This window comes from Vulpes vulpes, chromosome 9 (assembly GCF_048418805.1).
Source record: "Vulpes vulpes isolate BD-2025 chromosome 9, VulVul3, whole genome shotgun sequence".
In the NCBI taxonomy this organism is placed as follows: domain Eukaryota; kingdom Metazoa; phylum Chordata; class Mammalia; order Carnivora; family Canidae; genus Vulpes; species Vulpes vulpes.
Genome location: NC_132788.1, coordinates 98,586,158 through 98,607,063, shown reverse-complemented (window position 1 = coordinate 98,607,063; position 20,906 = coordinate 98,586,158). Strand labels below are relative to the sequence as shown.

The following is a 20,906-nucleotide window of genomic DNA, read 5'->3' as shown; positions in this document are numbered from 1 at the left end:
CCCCTTGGCCTCATTGTTGGAATAATAATACTCAGTAGCTTCCACTTAGAACTTTTGAGTGCTTCCTAGGTACTGGGTGCTGGGTCCTTGTCTGACCTTGCTGTCTTCAAACTTAAAGGCAGTTTGGAGACAAAGTAGTCAGGGCTGAGAAGAGGATTGTGAGGGCCATGGGAGCCCAGAGGAAGTTTTGCTTGGCTCGGATTTGGAAGAAGGTAGTTACAGAAGGCTTCCTGGAAGCGGTTAGCAGGACCTGGGAGGGCCCAAAGGGAAAGGATTAGATCCAGGGGTCAGGATAAAAGGTGGATGAGAAAGGCCCGGAGGGTCCCAAAATTCGGGGCCAAAGGAATGAGACTGGGTCCTTGGGTGGCTGGGGAGCCACAGGGGCATATGAACAAGAGAATCTGAGCTGTCAATTCAAAGAGGAAGCAGCAAGTACAGAGCAGTTTAGATATGCCGAAAACCTAGGGTTCGGATTCTGCGGAGGATGCTGGGAGTGTTGCGGTAGGTCCCTCTCTTCCGGGGCTGCTGTGCAAATTGCATGACACACCATATTAAAAAGTGAAGTAAACACTAGAAAAAGAAGAGACCTGCGGAACTCCCGGAGTTGTGGACTACAAGTCCCAAGAGGCCTCGGGGACAGGGCCTCCGCCCACTTCCGGATTTTGCTGCCTTCGCTTCCAATTCCCGGGCGGGGTTTTGCTTCCTCAACCGAACTTGACCACAAAGGGAGGAGGTGGGGTGGCCAATGGACGTGTGACTTACGGGATCTGGCCAATGGGAGTGCGCAGAGGCCGCTACTTTGGAGGCGGGGCTAGAAGGCAGGCCAATGAGGGGGGGCGGCGGCGCCATCAGTGTGCGCTGTGCCGTGGCTGGAAGTTACTGTGCGGCGGCGGCTAAGAAGGCGGCTGTGGTGGCGGCGGCGGCGGCTGAGGCGGTGGCTGAGGCAGCGACGGAGGAAACAGAAGATGGTGAGAGAGGCTGCCGGGCCCGTACTTCCCCTCCCTTCGACAAAATGGCGCCGCGGGCCCACCCACCTCTAGTAATCCCTGAAGCCCCTCGCCTCCCTGCCCGGCCCCCTCAGGCCCCGCCCCGCCCCTCGCTCTGCCCTATAACCTTCAACCTTGGGACCCTGCTGTGAGCTTCCTGCTGACCCCGCCCCGGCTCCTCTCTCCGACCCCTGACCCCATCTAGGCTTCCAGGCCCTGACAATCCATTCATTTCCGGGTCGCTGGTCCCCCGGAAATCGGTGGGGGTGGGGACGGGGTCCCCCGAGACCCCCGTTTCAGGCCTAGCCCTTGGCTTACCCGGCCTGGGTCTCTCCAGTTCAGGAGGGTTTGGGAGCCCGGTCTGGGCGTTGGGGCGGGGGAGGGGGCTTGACATTGTGACATGTGGGGCTTTGTCGCCAAAGGAAGTGCGACATCACAGACTGCCCAGGTCCCCCAGAGCCCTGATCCCACCCCCAGGATTCCCGGCCCTGACCTGCCCCGAGGACGGAGTAACTTCATCTCTCGGGTCCCCAGCCCTCTTCCCTGTTAAATGGAGGTAGCAGTAGTCCAGACCTCATAGGGTTGTGACAATTCAGAGAACTGATGTCATAAAGGGCTTAGGACAGTGAACGCTCAACAGATGAGCTGGGTGACTTGGGGCCTGAGGCATCTTCTCCCATCTGGCTTCCCATCTTGAAGTGGGAATAATGCCAGCGGTTTGGGCCATTTACTCATCCTGGGGTTTGTCTCTAATGATTCTTTGGGGTTCTGTCCCCCAACCTGTAAAGTGTGGGACATCAGACTTGTGCCCAAGGCCCCCCCCCATCCCCCACTACTTGGCATCCCCAGGACTGACGGGTGATGCAAGCTTTTGTCAGGGCAGGTCAAAACGCCATTGTCGCTGGACCCAGAGTCCCAGCCCACAACCCAGAGCTCATGGGATGTGGTGGGGGATAGGCAAAAGAAGGAGATAGGAAAGTGGGTTCTGAGCCTGGGGGTCCCCAGGCCTGGGTGTTGTCCTTGATTCATTGCTGCAACTTCATCCCCCATGTCCAGTCTGTAAGAAGTTCTAAGGCTTTGCCTCTCGAATGCATTATGAATTCATCCACAGTTGTGTGCCCTGCTCCAGGCACTGCCACCTTCTGCTTGGATGCCTGTCCCAGCCACCTCCTGATCTCCTTACCTCCATCCTGCCCTGTTGGCAGTCTGTAATTCACCTGGAACGAGAGGGAGCTTGTAATTTAAAATACAAATCTCATTATACAACTTTCTAGCATATAAGATACTCTAAGGGCTTCTTGTAACCCAGATGAAACCCCAGCTTCCCCCTCAGTCCCCAAGACCCCTGTCTACCTTTGTGACCTCATCTCTACCCTCTTCACTCCTCCCTCTCCAAGCTTCAGCCATACGGGCCTTGTTTTCCTGTCCTCACACTGCTAAGTCCCTTCCACCGCAGGCCCTTTGCACCTGCTGCTTCTTCTGCCTGGAATGTTCTTCCTGTGAACATCACCTTCTCGGAGGATCCCCTCCTGACTTCAGGAGGCCCTTTGTGTCTCCTCTCTTGACACACCTTTTCTTTTCATCCCCCTTTGATTGGATCGCTTATGGGCTGCCTGCCCCAGGGATGGCACACACATGTTCAGTGAGTGTTGCTGAGGCTGTGGACAGCTTCTGGGCCTAGCTGTGGCTAGGATTTGTCTGGCTGGAGTGAGGATTCCTTCCCTGTGTCCAAGGCCTTGTTTTCCTGCTTAGTTGACAGGAAGTACTAGTCATACTGTCTTCATTCATTTATTCAGCACAAACACATTGATGTAACAGCTGGCCTTCCAGGGAGCTCTCTGAGAAGCTCTTTCCAGGCTGGGAGGCCACTCCCCCCAGGTCATACAGCCAGTGAGGGGCCCGGCCAGGATTGACTGTGGGCTTGGGGCTTCTATACCTCTCACTCCATGTGAGCCCTCCCAGGGGTCCAGCATTGAGACAGCCCTGCACTGCCCTCAGGGAGCAGTCAGTCCAGCAAGGGAGGTGGATGTGTCAACAGATGACCTCGCTGGGGTGTGATCTTGGCTCTGGCAGAGGTCCCCAAGGTGTGGAGAGAGGAAAGAGGCAGAGGGGGATTTTGAGCTGGATGGAGTGGCTGGTGGGTGTTTCCCACATGGGGAGAGGAGGGGCATTCTGGACGGGCATTCCTCCCTCCCACATGGGGAAGGAGGAAGGCACAGCACCAGCAGAGACTAGGGGGTTTGTGGCAGGAGGACAGCATAGGCCAAGTCGAGCCAGACCTGTGGAGGGCTTTGACAGGGACGGGAACCTCTCTTCACCATTCAGGGCTCAGTGCCTGCATCACTGCCTCTGGGCAGCCCTTCCTGACCCTCCAAATCAGCCACATCTTTCCCCAGTGCTGTCCTGGGTCTCACACATCACCTCACGGCACCCTGTCTTCATAGCCACTCTGTAGTCACTGCACAGCTCTTTAATGCGCACCTGTGTCCTTGTGTACTAGATGCTTCCCAGGGCCAAGAGCCACTCTTGTGGCTGGTGCCAGGCCTGACACGTAGTTGGAGCCTGAGGAAAACCTTGCGGGCTGGATGAAGCTGGCCCCATAATCTGGGGTGGAGTTGGGGCAAGGGTCCGGGGATGAAGGAGGCCAGTTAGAGGGGCTTTGAGCTGGCTCCAGGGTGGTAGGTCTGTAGGTCTTCTTCGAGGGCTGGGCCCTGCAGAGGTGAGGACACCTGCTTCTGCTTGCCCTAAAGGCTGGTGGGAGGGATCATCTGAACAGCTGCTTCCCTAAGGTTGCCTAGCTTGGGCTCAGGTATGGGGATGGGTGTCCCAGAGCAGGGTTAATGTAGCCTGCAGGGGCTCTGGGCCCTTGGTTTTCAGGCAGGGAAACTGAGGCACTGGCATGGCATGTAACACAAAGAGCTTGGCTTCTTGAGGTTGGGTGAACTTGGGTCCGTCTACTTCCTTGTTTTCTTATTGGGGCCGGGTGACCTCAGACAAGTACCATGTGACCCTTCTAAGGCCTCAATTTCCTCATCTTTATTATGTGGTGACTTCAGCCCTTGGCGGGCCATTTGGGGAACCCCTCCCTAGCTGCCCCACTCCAGGCCTGATGACAGCGTTGCCCTCCTGTTCTGCTGAGAAGTCACTCCCTATCCCAGGCTCTCAGCCATCATTCCTCTCTGAGCATCCTCAGGCTCTAGTGCCTCAGTCTCTTGAGGTGGACATAGCTCTCATTGACCTTATTGCCTCTATCTTATGGCTGAGAGTCCCATCCTATGCAGAGTCGGAGCCTTTCCCATTCAGAATCCTCGCCCTTTTTTGCCCAGCTCATGCCAGAGTATCAGTGCAAAAAGACTTTTGACGAGTCAGGGCTGTGAATGAAGTCAGTTGCTGGCTCCTGGCAGACTTGTGGATCTGCAGAATCTGGCCTTCCCCGTGAGAGGCCAGGCTCCGCACGTGGACAGGGCACGCTCCCCTTCATGGAGTGGCCTCTGGGTCATGCGCCCCAGGAGCAGCCCCTGAGCTGACTCCTGTTCACAGACCTGTTTGCTTTGGTCTACATAGCATTTTATAAAAAGCCCAGCCAACTTGAACAACCTGGTGACGGCACATTAAGACTTGGATTTCTGAGTTTTCTTACGACTTGGGAGTTCAGTTGACCCTGGGCTCCGGTTACTGTAGAGCCGCAGCCTGTGTCCTGGCCACTCTCTCCGCTTTACCCAAGGCCCTGCTCCCTGTTTATTCATCACTCTGGCTCACAGGGTTTTTAGGGATAGATGAGTTTTTCCCATTCCAGATCCAGGCCAAGGTGGATAAATGGAAAAGAAACCAGGAGTTTATTTTATTTTATTTTAAAGATTTTATTTATTTATTAACGAGAGACAGAGAGAGAGGCAGAGATGCAGGCAGAGGGAGAAGCAGGCTCCACGCAGGGAGCCCAATGTGGGACTTGATACTGGGTCTCCAGGATCACACTTCAGCTGAAGGCGGTGCTAAACCGCTGAGCCACCAGGGCCGCCTGAAACCAGGAGTTTAATATTCAGCAGGCATAGAGGCTGGGTCCAGGTCCAGCTTCCCACCCTGCTGCTTGTTCCTGACTTTGAACAAACGGTCTGTCCTCTCTGAGCCTCAGTTTTCCCGCCTCTCGCCTGGTTACAGGGCTGTTGGAAGGACCCCAAAAGAGAATGCTCACTTCTCCCAGGGCCCCCTAACTTTTTTCTGGTCGCCACGGCATGCACATCAGGTAGCCAGCTTAAGGGTAGCATTCTGGAAAACTTAACAGAAGAACACAAAGATGGAAACTGGAAGTCACCCAGAAGCCCAGTCTCATGAGTACTCCAGGGGTGACCTGAACTGTGCCTGGTCTCACTTACCATCTTCCCTGTCTTCTAGGCAGATTTTTTGAAAGGACTGCCTGTCTACAACAAAAGCAATTTTAGTCGATTTCATGCTGACTCTGTGTGCAAAGCTTCGGTGAGTGCGTGCTCCGGGCACTGGAAGCAGTTGGGGAGCTGCCAGAGGGAAAGGGGTGATGGGCACAGCCCATTGGGGTCTCGCGGGGAGCAGAGACTGGTTGTTAAGCTAGGTGCTGCCCAACGTCTTTGCACATTGTTCTATCTTCATTGGAGGGTGGGTGCCCAGTTGAAGGGTGAGGGGGCCCCAGTCAGCCTGCGTGCTCTCCTAACCCATGTCTCCCCAACTCTCCTGCAGAACCGGCGTCCTTCAGTCTACCTGCCCACCCGGGAGTACCCATCTGAACAGAGTAAGTGGCCTCTATGAGTCTGTCTCAGCCTGGCTGCTGAGGGGAGGGGCCGCAGGGCAGCACAGGTGGTGACCTATGAGATGCCACTCAGCTCCCAGCTCCGGGGAGTAGTGGGAAGCCTGGCTTTCTCTGGGACCATCCTAATCTCCACATGCTGGGATCCACATCCAGCCCCCGAGAGGGCCCTCATTAGCCCTTATCTGCTGCTCACCAGCCCTTTCCCCTTCCTCTCCCATAAGTTTGGGTGTCCCCTACCAGCACCACATCACAGACCCCGAGATGGGTACTGTGGGGAGGGATCCCACCCAGACTGGGGCAGGCAACTCAGGGAAGTAGAGGCGACCAGGTAGAGGGACCTGCAGAGAAAGGCGCAGAGCCTGCAGCGCAGGAGGAGCTTAATTAAGGTTATCGTGGTTGTGTTTTATTTAATTGCAAAGAAGAATCTACCTGAACCCTGCATGGTGGGTTCTGTGGTCCCTGGGGCCCGGCTGTACAGATCTGTGTTCCTGGTCTGCCTGGACCTGTGTGCTGGGGCTCATTTCCCTACCCAGGGGTGGCATCCCACTTGTGGCAGAAGGTTCGATCTCTCCCTAGAAAGCAAGGGCCCAGGTGGAGTAGCCGGCTCAGTTCCCTGGTAGTAGCTATGTATTTGGGAGCAAAAACACTAGGCTTCCCAAAAACCTGTGTGTGTGGGATGCAGACTTGGGGTTCCAGCAAAGCCACCCAGAGCAGAGGTGGGCAGGAGACCTGGGAGGGGTGAGCACCTGTCCTGGTAGGAGCAATGCAGGCCAGGGTGGGGGCTGGGTCACCTGCAGCCTCTGCCTGTAACTTCCTCTGCCTTTTCTCCTCAGTCATCGTGACAGAAAAGACAAACATCCTTTTGCGCTACCTACATCAGCAATGGGACAAAAAGGTAAGACACATGGGATCAGGTGGTAGAGCTCATGGGGACGGTAGTGGCCAGCAGCGGGGGTTTAAGTGGGAGAAGGACACAGGTGGCTGGGGGACCAGGTGTCTGGTAGCTGAATCAGAGTTTTCCAGGCCAGCCAGGGGAGGGAAGAGCATTTCAGAGGAGTGGATGGCTGTGTGGAGGCTGTAGGGTTCTGGTGCTCAGAGACAGGCAGGGGCTTGTCAGGGGCTGCCAAGGTCTGGGTACCACGGAGGCCTGGCTCCCCACAGCCTGCCAGAGCGGCCCTGGCAGCAGATAGACCGCATTATTACCTAGAGTCACTGTTCAGTGCTGAAACGTACACATGGTTAAAACTTTAGGGGATACAAGCAGGCATAGTTGCGGTGAGAAGCTGCACCCCCACTCCCCTGAGGCTTCCTTTCTGACACAGGACTTTTTTTAAAAAAGATTTTATTTATTTGAGAGAGCATGTGAGAGACAGAGCACGAGTGGAGGGGGAGGGGCAGAGGGAGAGGGAGAAGCAGGCTCCCTGCTGAGCCCCGATGTGGGGCTCTATCCCAGGATCTTCGGATCATGACCTGAGCCGAAGGCAGACACTTAACTGACTCAGCTACCCAGGAGCCCCCAATTTTTCTTTTTCTTGAATGAAGATGTTCATGTGTTGTTCTGCATCATAGTCGGTTTGGGAATTTTTTTGCCTAACATTGAACATGAGACAGAGACCTGCTCTGGGCCAGGCTAGAGGGGGACCCTATGACGAAGTGACTGCTCAGAAAATCTGAAGCTACTTAGCCCACCCAGTCCTACCCCACAGACCTTACTTCCCACCTTGGAAAGGAGAGTTCCCCACCCAGGCCTGCTTTCCTATTCTGCAGCAATGCACATCTCCCCTGGGTGGCTCCTGAGTTCTCTCTGCCCGCCCTGGCTGGGCAGCTTGCTTCCCTAGGTGTTTTGGATGGGGTGTGGGTCGTTGCCAGCGGTGGTGACTTCTCACGGTGCCCAGGAAGTGCCTGGCAGTCCCAGGCTGGCGGCCCCTCAGACTGGCTGGGCAGGGAGGTCTGGCGGGCAGGAGGGACCCTGGATTGACTGCCCTGCTCCAGGCCCAGACACAGGATTTCAGGAGCTCACCCCAGTGAAGACTTAACACCCCCTCTCCTTTCCCGTGCCTCTCAGAACGCCGCAAAGAAGAGAGACCAGGAGCAAGTGGACCTTGAGGGTGAGAGCTCTGCACCCCCCCGCAAGGTCGCACGGACCGATAGCCCGGACATGCATGAGGACACTTAAGACTCTCACTCCCCCACAGGCGCCTCCTGTCTTGTCTGCTCCTCGCCCGCCCGCCTTGTGTAAGCGCCCCCTGCCCTGCCCCTACCGGCCCACCCACACCTGACCATCCATACCACTTCCAACCTCATAGGAGCCGATGTATTTATTTTCCTTGAGTTTTTATTTATGCTGTAAAATGTACCAAGCGATGGTTAAAGGGGACGTCAGACCCAGTAGTGTGATGTTGGTAGATGCTTTTTAAAAAACATTGTTATTCACAAACCCCACTACCCAGAACCCCCTTTTACTCCCCCACCCCCCTCCAGTTCTCCTCCGGAAAAACCAGAGCGTGTCTGCAAGGGTCTAGAGCCAGGGCCCTGCTGTGGCCCAGCAGCATGGGTGGGAGCCTTTCTCCCTGCTCCTGCTCTCCAGTCCGGGCCTTAAAGACTTGGCTGGGACCTATTCTGTGCCCAGGCTTTGCTCTGAATGTGTGCCAGGGGGAGAAGTCGGCATTTCCGGATCTTTCTCTTAAGTCATTTTATCATGGACTAGTGCGTGCTCCGTGTCCACCCCAATAAAAGGATCTTTCCTACTCGACCTCGCGTCTTTGCTCCGTGTGCCTCAGCCCCAGAGGACGGAGCCACTGAGAGTCGACTTGTCATCACCAAGAGGAGCCAAGAGGGGCCCCCACGTGCCAGGGCCCTGGGACCCACTGGATTCTCTCATGGGCCTGCCATGGCCCCCTCGCTCAGAGCCAAGACCTGTCTGGACCCACCCCCATGCCTCACCTGGCAAGGTGTCCCAAAGGACCAGGACACCCCTGAGAGATGGTCCATGTCGCCAAGGACATAACTGTGGTCAACCTGCACCCTGGATGCCTTGGGTTGGGGTGGCATGCCCATCAGCCACTGTGGAGACAGCCCAGGTGGCCTGGCCTCAAGTGCACCTGATTCAGAGACGAGGTGCACGGAGCTGCAAGGAACACCCAGCCCAGAGGCTGTGTCGGTCAGCGAGTTCCACAGCCACTCGTGGGCTGTCAGCTAGGCTGAGTTGGGCCTGAGCTTGGAGACCTAGGGGGCGTTCAGGCTCCAGGCAGAAGGTTTGAGGCTTGGAACACTGGGCCTGGGGCCAGGGGGAGCTCTGTTTCTCCCTCTGCACCAGTCTCAAGTGGGGGCCATGTCTGGGAGCTGAGTGCTGTGGCTTTTTGGGGAGATGAGTGGTTGGGCTGTGGAGCTGGAAGGAATACCAGGCCTTAGGGGGCACCCAGCCCAGATTATCACTGTGGAGGGCGCTGACTGAGCCAGACTGCTCCGGAATGGGCCACCCGTTGCCTCCCAGGTGGAAGGTTCTAGGGTTCACCACCTAGGTGTGCCCTGGGGCCAAAGAGCTTTTCCTCCTAGCTCTGGGTGGCTTTTAATACCTCTGTTGAGTCCTTTCAGTCACAAATACAAGCTGACCTGGGTGGTGCTCTGGTGGGCTAAGTCCCCAGAGGCCCTCAGACGCCTTGGAATCTCCAGCCCCAGGGCTTGGTCTGATGCTAGGCAGGCATGTGGTGTTGCTAATTATTAGCTTCAAAGGCCACAGGACAGTGGGAACAGGTGGCACTGCTGCCCTTGCCTCTCGCCCTGGTTCCCCCGAGAGACTGGGTTCGTCTCCTGTCAGCATAATCCGTGGCTCAGGCAGGGGACCCAGAGCCAGGGACCACCGAGGTCTCCTGAGTGCGGGCTCCTCAGCCAGCCTTTGTTCACTTTTCCTGCCTTTGGGACCGCCCCTTATTCCTCTGCTCCTTCAGACACCAAACTCTGCCTTCCCACACCTCTGTGCCTTTGCACAGGCTGCTCTCCTGCCTCCGGTGAACCCTGGTTTCTCTTTCACAACCCTCCAAAGTGCCCCTTCCATACACTGGCTCCCCCAGAACCCCCCAGCCACTTGGCAGGGCCCACTAGGCTCGGAGCCTTTGGCTGTGGACACGCTTGAGGGTGGGAGGAGCTGCACACCCCCCCTGACCACACGAGGTAGTAGTAGAGTCCCAGCAACTGGGTCTGACAGCAACCCCCACCCACGGTAGGGTGTCGTGGCCACTCCCCAATGCCATCCCTGCAAGTGCCATCCCCTCAACATCCAGACGCGGGTGCCAGGTGCCTTCTGATTTTCATATACCCCAAGTTCTTTCCACCGCATGTGGCTCCTCATGGCAGCCGGGGAGGCAGTTATGCCAGAAAGTGGGGCCAACAGGACTGTATCACCCCTGTCACACTACAGGGCCAAGGCCAACTCAGGACCCAGGCCTGGCACCCAAACTGCTGAGTCTGTTCAACACTTTGAGATTTCTTCCTTTGTCTAGGAGGCTGAAGCCAGGGCCTGAGGCTCTGCAGCTCCTCCCAGGGCCCCAAATCTGGGCCGACTCGGAGTTGGTGCAGTCTGGAGTTTTCCATCTGTGGCCTCAAGACCCAGTTCTTAGGAGGAGGCCCCCAAGGGTCACGGGATGGGAGGGGCACCCACCCTAGGCCTGCTAGGTCCCTGGAAAGCCAGCACCAACTACAGGTCACTGGGCCCCCTGATCCCCCTTCCACTGCTCTGTCCTCGGGCACTGTTGAAATATACTTTTTATTGCATTTCTGCCGTTTTACAAAAATATGACAAAATAAATTAAAAACAAATAAATAATCGCCTATTCTGTGTGTTTTCTGTTGGTTTTTTTTGGGGGGGTTTCCTTTCGTTTCCCCCATCCCGGTTGGAAGGAAAACGGCAGATAGGGGAGGCCCGCCCCCGGCCCCGCCCCAGGAGGGGGCAGCCAACACTGGGGGGCCGTCGGGCCGAAGCGCGTTTTCTGGGTGGCGGCCGCCGCCCCGGTCCCCGGACTGGTATTGCATATGAGAACAGGAAGGCGGAGCTAATGCCAGCCGCTGGGCCAGCACACGGCCTGGGGGCTGGGGCTGGGGCTGGGCGAGGGCGCCGGGGGCTCCGGGGACTCGGAGGTGGGCGGCGGGGGGAGGCTGTAGAAGCTGGCGTCCCCCGGCAGGGGCTGCGGGGCGGGCGGGGGCCCGGCGAGGGCGCAGGGCGGGCACTCGGCGGCGGCGGGGGCGGGGGCCTGGCGGGGGGCGGCGCCCTCGCCCCCGCAGCCCCAGGGCCCGTCCCACTGCCAGCAGCCTGCGGGCGGCGTCGGGGGCCGGGGCAGCGGCGTTGGCGGCGGCGGCGGCGGCGCGGGGCTCCGGCTGCGGCGGGTGCGGAGGGCAGGGGCGCCCACGGGGGCCAGCGCTGTCCCTGCGGAGGCGAGAGGGGCCGTTCCGGGGGGGTGCCGCCCCCGCCGCCGGACCCCGCTCGGACCCTGCCCGCGCTCCCTCCCGGGCTTCCAGGCACATCGAGGGCCTTATTGCTTCTGATCAGTGACAAGGGGTGGGCGTCTTCTGGTGCGTCCCCTGCCTCTGGGCACTGGGCCCCTCCCCGTCATGGGGAGAAGGACGGTCTGAGGAAGTCCCTCTGATATCTGACCTGTATCCCTGGTGCTGCAGCTGCCACCTCGGGCTCCCAGGGGAGTTAGTTGCTGGAGCCTGGGGCTGGGTGGGGCTGGGGCTGGGACTGGCAAGGTAGGGGTGGGGGTGGGGAGGAGCATGAGACTGGCACCTCTGCTGAGCACAAATGTGGGTGTGGCCTGTGGCCAAGCACCCCGAGCTCCCGGAGTGGGCAGCTCCAGCCCCGACCTCCAAGGAAGGCCTCCTCAAACAGCTGGGCTGCAGGTAGGGACTTGCATAGAGGCCTGGGGGGTCCAGTCCCCCCAGAGTGAGCTGGGTGTGGGGTCTTATAGGAACAGGAGAGGCTGGGCCAGGTGGTGAATGAAGAAGCCTCCTTCATCTCTCCTGGCCCCAGAGCAGGGTGGGCAGGGTGCCCTGGGAGAGGCACTGGGACAGGGGGCTTTGGCTCTCAGGGGTCCTGGAGACACTGGGCAGGCTTGGACTGAGAGGCTCCACATACCACATACCCAGGTTCCCAACCGGTACCAGAGACCGGGCCTCCTCTGTCCCCTGCAGCCCCTCTCCCCAGGCCTGGCCACCCCACCCCTTCCCACAGAGCCGGGCCCAGAGTCCCCACCCCCGAGTTAAAGCTTGTGACCTGAGCCTTCCTCTTCAGGCCGGGGGGCGTCCGGCTCCTCAGCCGCAGCCTCGTCCACCGGCCCACTCCGCTGGGCTCGGCCTCCTCCACCGCCGGGGGTCCCGTCCAGCCGGGCCTGCCCACCTGCCCCGTTGGACCCGGTGTCAGCCCGGGCCCCGCCGAAAGGGAAGAGCTTGCCGGCGTGGAAGGCCTTGGGTGGTGAGTGGCTGCGCTCTGGGTCCCGCCGGGTCTCAGGCGACTTGAGGAACTTGAAGCTGAGGAAGGCTGGCAGGCGGGTGTCGCTACCCGTGGGTGACTGGGCAGGGGGTGGCCGGGCGGCAGGGCCGGCCCCCGCACTGGCCAGTGAGGACGTAGCCCCCGACGACAGGAACTTGCCCTGTAGCGGGATGATCTGCTTCAGCTTCATGACGTTGTTGGGTGCCAGCAAGGACCCTGGGCGCTTGGGCCGCTCCTGCCCATGGCTACCTGCCCCACCGCCCTTGGCCTTGGTGGAGGCCTTCTCGGGGGCAGCGGGGTCCAGCCCTGAGCCTTCGGCCCGAGCCTCCTCCCGGCCACTGGCATCGCGCTCTCGCCGGGCATGGTGCTCTGCGTGGCGCTGGCGCTCCTCCTCCTCCCGCCGCCGCCGCTGCTGCTGCTGGTAGCGGTGCTGGGCCTGGCGTTCGTGTCTCTGTGGGCAGAACAGGGGACCGGGCAGAAAATGCGTGTGAGCTGAGCAGGTGCCAGCTGCGTGTGAGCTGAGCAGGTGCCAGCTGGGGCCCCCACACCCCTGCTGGTGCTCTCTGCAGCAGGGAGGAGAGATCCAAACACCTTTTGGGCACCAGCTGCATTCCTGACCCACACTGGGGCTCTCTGTGGAAGTGGTGAGAGATCTAACCACTTACTGGGTCCCCTGTGCATCCCTGGAACCGCCCTGGGGCTCTCCAAGGAAGCAGGGAGATCTAACCACTTATTAGGCACCGACTGCATTCCTGGATCTGTGCCAGTGCTTTCTGAGAATTTAGAAAGCGAACATTACTGGCCACCAACTCTGTCCCCCGCCATGTGCCAGACACTGTCTTAACAACTGGGAGAGCAGTAAACACGTATCGGGCCTCAACAGTTCTCTGCGTTCTGGAGACCCAGTGATAGAATCACGACTGACACAGACCAGAGTCCATGCTGGCCAGTCCAGGAGCCACATGTGGCTTTGTCAGTGTTGATTTAAATCATTAAAATAAAATAAGAATTGCATTTCGCGGTTGTACCAAGCCCATGTCAAGCACCCGCCAGCCACCTGTAGTGAGGGGCCACGCGAGCAGCGCAGAGACACATTCCGTCATCGTGGAGAGCGCCGCCTGGCGCTGCTGAGCTCCTTGGCCCACTCCACAGCTTTCCGAGGAATGTGGCAGAAGCTGGGCTTCTAGGAAGCATCAGCTGTGTCCCTGGCCCCAAACAGGGCACCGCCGGTGAGCTGGCGATGACTAAAGGCCCACAAGTGCCAGCCTGGTGCTGGATGCCACCAGGGATTCCGGGAGGGACCGGCCTGTTCGCAGTGCTAATTATTACACTGGGCTCTGCACCTCTTCCCTGCTGCTAGGAAGCGGGCTGCCAGCCAGGCAGGCCGGAGGAGCCCCACCGAGGGAAGGCGTGAACCGAGCCCAGCCCCCGCCAGCGTACCTTGAAGGCCTCCCGGCGCTGGTACTCCAGCTTGGCCATCTCCTCGGCCACCCAGCCTGGGATGTCAGGGATGGCCACGTGGATGAGGTACTTGAGGAGCAGCGCGAAGTGCTGAGGCGACAGAGGAGGAGGCTGCAGGCTCGGGGACGCCCTGCCGGGCCCCAGCTCCTCCACCCAGCCACCGGCCCCACCTCGAGCACCACCACGGACACGATGGCCGCCTCGGGGCTGAGCCAGGGGAAGAGGCGCTGCAGCTGCCCACACTGGCCGATCAGGTAGCAGTTGACCACGATCGCCAGGACGCCCATGGCCTCCATCACCTTCTGCAGGGGAACACGGGGATGAGGCGCTCAGGTGGGGTCCGGCCCCCCTTCCTGGGCCTCCCGCCCCTCCCCGGCACACCCTGACTCCCTTTGGGCCTCGGCCATCCCCACACCTGCCACTGGCCGATGCTCTCGACCCGCTGCCCGAAGGGCCGCTGCAGCCCCGTGCACAGCTTGAGGGCGTCGCTCCGGATCTCGATGAGGTTGTTGACCAGGGCGCACAGAGCAGCCAGGGGGAAGGCAGACGAGAAGAGCACAACATAGCCGAACTGCACGAACATCTCCTGATAGTCCTGGAACGTGTCCTGCAGGCGGGTGCCTGGGTGTGGCCTTGGGCCCTCCCTTGGACCAGGATGCCTCCTTCCTTAGACTACCTTCTTCTCTCAAGCCCACCTCCCTCTGATTATGCTGAATGGACCCAGAGCGCCCCCTCCAGCAAGCTTCCAGCCCCCTAGCCCCACCCTCAGACTGTCTGCCCTGCCCTCAGAGGGCCGGGCCTTGATCCTCAGATGCCCTCCTCACCTCGTACTTCTTCATACAGCTCTCAAGCTCGGCCTGGGTGAGCTGCGGAGAGTGGTCCTCCTCGGGGGGATCAATCCAAGATGACCGATTCTGCCGCCGCTGCCTCCGGCCCGAGTCTCCCGAGCCCGGCTCTGGGTCTGGGCCCCCATCTGGCCCCTGGTCACGGCCCTCGCCCCCAGCCCGGCGGAGCAGGACGGCCGGAGGCTCCCGCTCAGGACTGCCGGGAGCCCCTTCGGCCTCATCGTCGTCTTCGGCCAGTGTGAACACTCCCGGCTCCAGCCCCTTCTCCACCATCGTGGGGCTCCCCTCCTCCAGGAGGGCCTCCGGGCCAGGCCGCCGCCGCCCAGCCCCTCGTTCAGCAAAGCTGACTTTCTTCAGCCTGAGCCCGCAGTCCAGGAGGCCACTCTCCTCACCCTCCTCCTCGTCATCTTCCTCATCCTCCTCCTCCTCCTCCTCCTCTTCCTCTTCCTCTTTGCCCCCTCGAGGGCCATCCCCCACCTCCCCACCTTCCCCTGCAGGCCGCCGCTCCACTGTGGCCTCCTCCTCCTCCTCAGGTGCCCCACAGCCCCCACTGAGACACCTGCGGCCCCCGCTGCCACCACCACCACCCTCTTCAGCCTGGGGTTCCAGGCGGCGGGGCGCGGGGCGCTGGAGGCTCAGCAGGCCAAGCAGGGCACGGGCCAGCTCCCAGGCTGCCTGCAGGCCGAGCTCGCCTCGGCCCAGCCGGCGGTACAGGTGAGGCTGCAGGACCTCGCGCACATTCTGCAGGAACTGGCGGGTGATCAGCAGAGTGGCCAGCATCTGGGGGCAGGAAGGGGGAGGAGAGAGGCCACGTGGGGCGCGGGCGGGGCCCGGGGCACCAGGGCGGGCTGCTGGCACTGGGCACCCGCCCTCCGGGAGCAAGTTTCCAGACACATGCCCTGAAGCCAGTAGCTATCTCCAGCCCTTTAGATGTCCCCGGACGGACATGGAGGCCCCAGCACTCAACCCCGGCAGCCTCTACCACCATTCATCTGCCACAAACCATAGCCCAGTGGGCCACAGCGTTCCTAGCCAACCTCCTGCAGTTGCAGCGCATGTTGCAGGGAGGCCTGCTGTGGGGTCCCCCTGCTTGCAGCCCTGCCCAGGAGCTCAGCTGGTACCCAGGGCCTTGAAAGGCCCCTGCCATCTGCACCCCATCAGCAGGGCCCCGGCGCCTTGGAAACATGCACCCGAGGCTCAGGCAGCGTGAGGCCCCAAGCACAGCCACACTGCCCGCCCTGGCAAGGCCTGCAGGCCTGCCGTCTGCCCATACTTTGGCCCGGGCCATGAGCAGGAGGCCCCGGAGGGAGAGGAGGAGCAGGTGGAACCGCAGGGCCGCGAGCGGGACCAGCACCGCCCGAAGCTGCCGCTCGAGGCTCTGGGACAGGGACAGGACGAGCAGGAGCTGTGGAGGGACCGACGGACAGGTGGACGGACAGATGGGGGGACGACAGGCAGAGAGAGGACACACGGACGGACGGACAGAAAGAGAAGGATGGAGGGTGCGGGGGAGGGGCTGGAGAGCCCGTGGACCCCTTGGGCCAAGTCCGGCCCCCCACTGGCCACCACTGGGGGGCACTGCCTTGGGCTGGGGGGATCTCACCTCTTTCAAGCGCTCCATGTCCTTGAGGTAGAAGCCAATGTAGAAGAGGCTCAGGTAGGAGTTGACAAACTGGAACTGTGGGAAGTAAACAGGTGGGCAATTGCTTTGCTGCCCCGTCCCCAGGAGCCCCTCCCATGCCCCCTGCAGCCTCCCTGCTGCCTGCCTGCTGGCCACCGCTCACCAGGACGACTTTGATGATGAGGTGCTTCTCGTAGGCGCTCTCCAGCCGGTAATTCTCTGGGGGCCGAAGGGGTGAGTGAGGAGGTGGCCCAGGCCCCCTGAAAGCAGCAGGGGGCCCTGTAGGGCAGTAGGGACCTCCCTCCCCAGGGCAGCGGGACCTCCCCTGGCAGGGCGTACCCATGTCGTTGAGCCAGATGGCGAGCTTCTTATAGCCCTCAGCACTTGCGCTGACCAGCAGAGCCAGCACAACCTTGGGCAGGAAACGGGCAAGACGGGGCAGCCCCTTCACGCTCAGCACCAGCTCCTGCAGGGGCAGGGGGTTCACAGGTCACCCTGGCATCCGGGCTTAGCTCGGAGTGGACCTGGGCAGGTGGCTGCCAGGTCAAGGACCAAGGCCAGGGCTGGGGGCTGGAGGTCACCTGCAGCTGGAAGCAGCCCAGCATGAGCAGAAACACGCAGGCCAGGCAGGTGAGGCATAACGGGAGACTCACAAGCAGCTGGAAAAGCAGCCGCTTCCAGGGTGGGTAGTAGAACTCCTCAGCCCGAGTCACAGGGCTGATGCGCCGGATGCCCTGGCAGAGGGTGGGGGTGGGGCTCAGCAGGAGGCCAGAGGGGCTGCCCCTGCCCCTCCCCCACCTTCCCAGTCCTCTGAATTCAATTTCCTCCCACCACGCCTTTGCTTCTGTGGTGCCCACACCTAGTACACCTTTCCCAGTCCCTCAAATGCAATTTCCCACAATCTCTGCCCCTGCAGTGACCCCCACCTCCACCTGTCACTCTTGGAGTCAGATACCCCCGACTGACCCTGAACTGGGGTCGTGGCTCCTCCACAGCTTCTCCAGGTGAGTCCAGCGTCCCCCATTTGTAGGCCAGCTCTGCCCCCCTCCGTTTCCACTCCTCCAAGAACAGGGTCGACCAGACCACGTTGAAGAGGGCAAAAACCACACACGAAACATCCCGGCTTGTCTGGGGACAGCAGAAGGCTGCGCTGTTGGCCAAGCTGGCCCAGGGAAGAGGGAGGTGTCTCAGGTACCCCAGCCCCTGTCCAGCCCACTCCCAGCACCTGATCAGCCTCCGTAAATGTGTACAGGACGGAGCCAAAAACAGCTGGGTATACCATCGCTGATGTGTAGAAACCCAGCCAGGCAAAGTACATGGCAATCTTCACTCCAAAGTAGTCACAGATCTCATCTGCCAGGGGGCACAGTCAGGGGGTCCTGGTCAGCCCTGCCCGCTTCCTGAGACTCCCGCACCCCCCACCACCACCTGGGGCCACACCTAAAGGCTGGTTTTCACACACAGCTTGCACCCATGACTTCATGAGGCGGTTCAGGATGCGCTGCTCATGGACCGGGAACACCTGCTGGATGATCCCGCGGGCTGCCAGCTCAGGGACTGTGGGGGGATAAGAGCAGGACCTTGGCCGAAACCCAAGTCACAGTTTTTCCCTGCCTTTAAATCTTCAGAAGCTCTTCCCAGGGGAGGAGTTCTGAGTGGGCAGGATGTCTGGTTCTCCTTCAGAACTGGGAGGTGCAGAGGCAGACAGGAGGGGGTGCAGGAATCCACCTGGAGGGTGAGGTCCTAGGGTGGAACCTTGTATTTAAATAAAGCCATCGGCCTCAGTTCACTGCTGCGAACGTCTGAGGAATGGTGCTAAATTGGCATCAGAAGGTGAACTTGCAGCAGCTGCTTTCTGGGAGAGGAAACTGAGGCCCAGGGCCACACCTCACAAGGCATGGAGTGCTGTCCATGGTCCTGCCCCTGCCTTATCCCAGACCCGGAGAAAGGTTTCTCCTGGACACGCCTCCCGGGAGCTAAGCCCCACCCCTACGCTAAGGCCACACCCCCTCACCGCATTGATTGATGTCTCCAGGCCCCGCCCCCTCGCTCCCGATAGGCTGCACTCTAAGAGCCCCACCCAACTCCCCACGTGTGATTGGAGGCTGGTCCCGCCCACTTACTGATTGGCTGGTCCTCCAGGAAGCGCACGTTGTGCAGCGCCTCGCCCTGCTTTGCGCGTAGGTTCTGTAGCCAGAAGCGGATGATGCTCTGGCGTTCCTGCGGGGGACAGGGCTTGAGCACAGGGAGCAGCAGCCCAAGGGCTAGGGATGCGCACTGGGAGCCAGAGCTGGCCGCACCTGGGAGGTGAAGAAGCGCAGCTCACTCTCCACGTTCTCGTAGATGAAGTCCTCCTCGCAGGAGAAGCCGCGGGTGCCCCCGCCAAACTCGGCCTTCACTGCTTTGCGCAAACCGAGCTCGTCGGCTCCTCGAAGTAGGCTGCCGGGAAGACACGGAGCTGGGGTCACAGGGAGACCCCTGGCTCACGTCCTGGAGCTAGGGTTGGTGTACCTGGCGGCCACCTGGGACAAATGCAGGGCGCTAGACCTTGCAGTTGGTTCTTGAAGGGCGGGGAGCTGGGTAGCAGGGTCAGCGAGAGGCCAGGGACAGAGACTCGCCTCTCATATGTGGCGGTGACGAAGAAGGCATAGGCACGCGTGTGGCGGTGGTGGCGGACTTGCACGATGAGCTCGGGGATGCCCACGCGGATGTGGTTCAGCAGCCATAGCAGCGTGTGGTCATCAGTCGTGTCTGCCAAGGGGCACAGGGACTGATGGCTCTCGCCACAAGGGGTCCGAGGCCTCTTACAGACTCCTACTCAGGGGAGCCCAGCTCAGGGGAGCCCATCTGGGCAGCGGGCAGGTGGCGGGCACAGGTACCTGGAAAGGTCATCAGCACGTCGCAGTTCTCCGTAGGCACTGTCTTCATCCACGCCTTGTGTGACACCAGATAGCGACCAGCCTGCAGCAGCCGCTTCCCAAAAAGCTTATCTAGGGGGCAGGCGGGGCAGGGCCCAGGTCAGGCCACTCCCAGACCAGGACCCCAGCCTCCAGTTCAGTCATTCCCGCCCTAGCCCCTGCTCACACACTCAGTCTGGCGTTCAAGGACCTGCAAGCTTTGGCCTTGGCTTGTTTCCTTCCCTCCTCGTCCTTGCAACCAGCCAGGAACGCCCTTCCCCCAGGTCCTCCCTTACAAATCTTACTCATTCTTGAGGCCCAGCTCCGCCTCCAAAACCACAATCGATGGGGCGCTCACTAGCAGCCCTGAGCACTTCACCACATCATGTCAGCGCGTCCTCATAGCTGGGCGCGGTTCTTACCCCCATTTCACAGGTGAGGAAACTGAGGACCGGGGCGCTTAAGTCACGCACCCAAGGTCACACAGGCGAGCTGGGATTCGAACCCAGGACCGTAGGATTCTGTATCATCTGCGGAGAGGCTCTCTCAAGCGCATCCCTGCCGGGCTGCGATCTGGTAGCCCAGGGGGTGACTGAGCTCAGCCCCGGACCAGGGTTCTCGGAGGGGCGTGTCCGCGTCTCTGCGCGGGGACCCCTGCCCCCTGCGCCGTCCCAGCCGCGCCGGCCTCGCCGCAGCCGCAGTGCCGGGAGAAGCCGGCCCCTCGACAGGACTCTAGGCCCGGGACCGCTGACCCCAATCCCACTCCCCGTCCGGCCGCCGCGCACCACAGGCACCTGCAGCGCTGTCAGATCCGGCCGCCGCACACATACCCAGAACTCCAGACGCCGGGGCTGCAGGCTCGCCCTCAGGCGGGGGCCTCTTGCCACGCTCGCCCTCCAGGGACGTGCCCCCGGCGCTGGAGCTGGCTTCGGCCATGGCGAGGGCAGGTCAGGTCAGGGGCTGCGGGCGGCCCGAGCGCCGGGGGGCCGCGGGCTCATCGGGCCGGTGCAGCCGGCGGAGCGCGCTGGAGGTGGAGACAAAGGCCGCGCCCGCCCGCGCCGGCCGCCGTCCCCGCGTGCCCGAGCGCTGCTTGTCGTCTCCGCCCGCGCGGAACCTCGATTCTCCTTCTCGTCCCCGCGCACGTCGCTATTGGGTTCTCGACTCCGCCCGTGTTGTTTTCTGGATTTCGTTCTCGCCCGCCCACTTCGTTTTCTGGTGCCCGTCTCCGCCCGCACCAAAGATGTATTCTCCTCCGAGTCCCCGCCCGCGGTCTAATTCTGGGTCTCGTCGCCGCCCGCCCCAGGCCCCAGATTCACCCCCTCGGAGCCTTAGTTTCCCCGTCTGCACGGGCACGGTTTGAAATATTGAGTTGGGCCTGATTTTGACAACGTCAGGACTTGGGAAGGGGTGGGCTCGGGCCGAGGAGATTCCAGGCAGCAGTGACTTCACCGCAGCTAGAATACGAATTAATAGTTACAGCAAGTCCTGCCCTCAGGGCCTTAGCATGTGCCGGTCAGCTCCTTGGGGCACTCGTCACACCTTCTCCGTCCACTTCTCAGGACGAAACGTCCTCAGAGAGGACCCGAGAGAGATGCCAATTTTAGCAAATTGAATTTCAACAAACGAATACACTTTTAGTGGGATGTAGTTATGCCCAAACCTTATTCACTGTTTATCTGAAATTCACATTGAACTGGACGTCCTGTACAGGTTCATCTGCACCCAGACCCCTGACTGTCCTGCACAGGCACTTCGGGTAGGCCGGGGGCCCAGCGAGGGCAGGGGCCCCTCCAGGTTCGTAGCGCACACAGCAGGCACCTGATGTGTACTTGTGA

General features: G+C 60.7%; 2 protein-coding genes across 2 annotated transcripts; one reads left to right on the top strand and one right to left on the bottom strand.

Moving 5' to 3' along the window:
• Positions 1-276: 276 nt before the first annotated feature.
• On the top strand, positions 277-10,585 carry DDA1 (DET1 and DDB1 associated 1). Its single transcript, XM_025989676.2, has 5 exons — positions 277-968; positions 5,379-5,459; positions 5,697-5,748; positions 6,600-6,661; positions 7,832-10,585. Exons 1-5 carry the CDS (start codon positions 966-968, stop codon positions 7,940-7,942), a joined length of 309 nt encoding a protein of 102 aa, XP_025845461.1. The 5' UTR covers positions 277-965; the 3' UTR covers positions 7,943-10,585.
• ANO8 (anoctamin 8) lies at positions 10,510-20,258 on the bottom strand. Its single transcript, XM_072721264.1, has 18 exons — positions 19,902-20,258; positions 19,054-19,164; positions 18,793-18,925; positions 18,475-18,613; positions 18,298-18,394; positions 17,615-17,731; positions 17,400-17,527; positions 17,141-17,302; positions 16,756-16,908; positions 16,514-16,640; positions 16,338-16,393; positions 16,157-16,231; positions 14,533-15,333; positions 14,124-14,315; positions 13,879-14,010; positions 13,688-13,798; positions 12,032-12,698; positions 10,510-11,185 (listed from the first exon to the last, which is right to left on the bottom strand). Exons 1-18 carry the CDS (start codon positions 20,005-20,007, stop codon positions 10,815-10,817), a joined length of 3,678 nt encoding a protein of 1,225 aa, XP_072577365.1. The 5' UTR covers positions 20,008-20,258; the 3' UTR covers positions 10,510-10,814.
• Between the last annotated feature and the right edge of the window lie 648 nt (positions 20,259-20,906).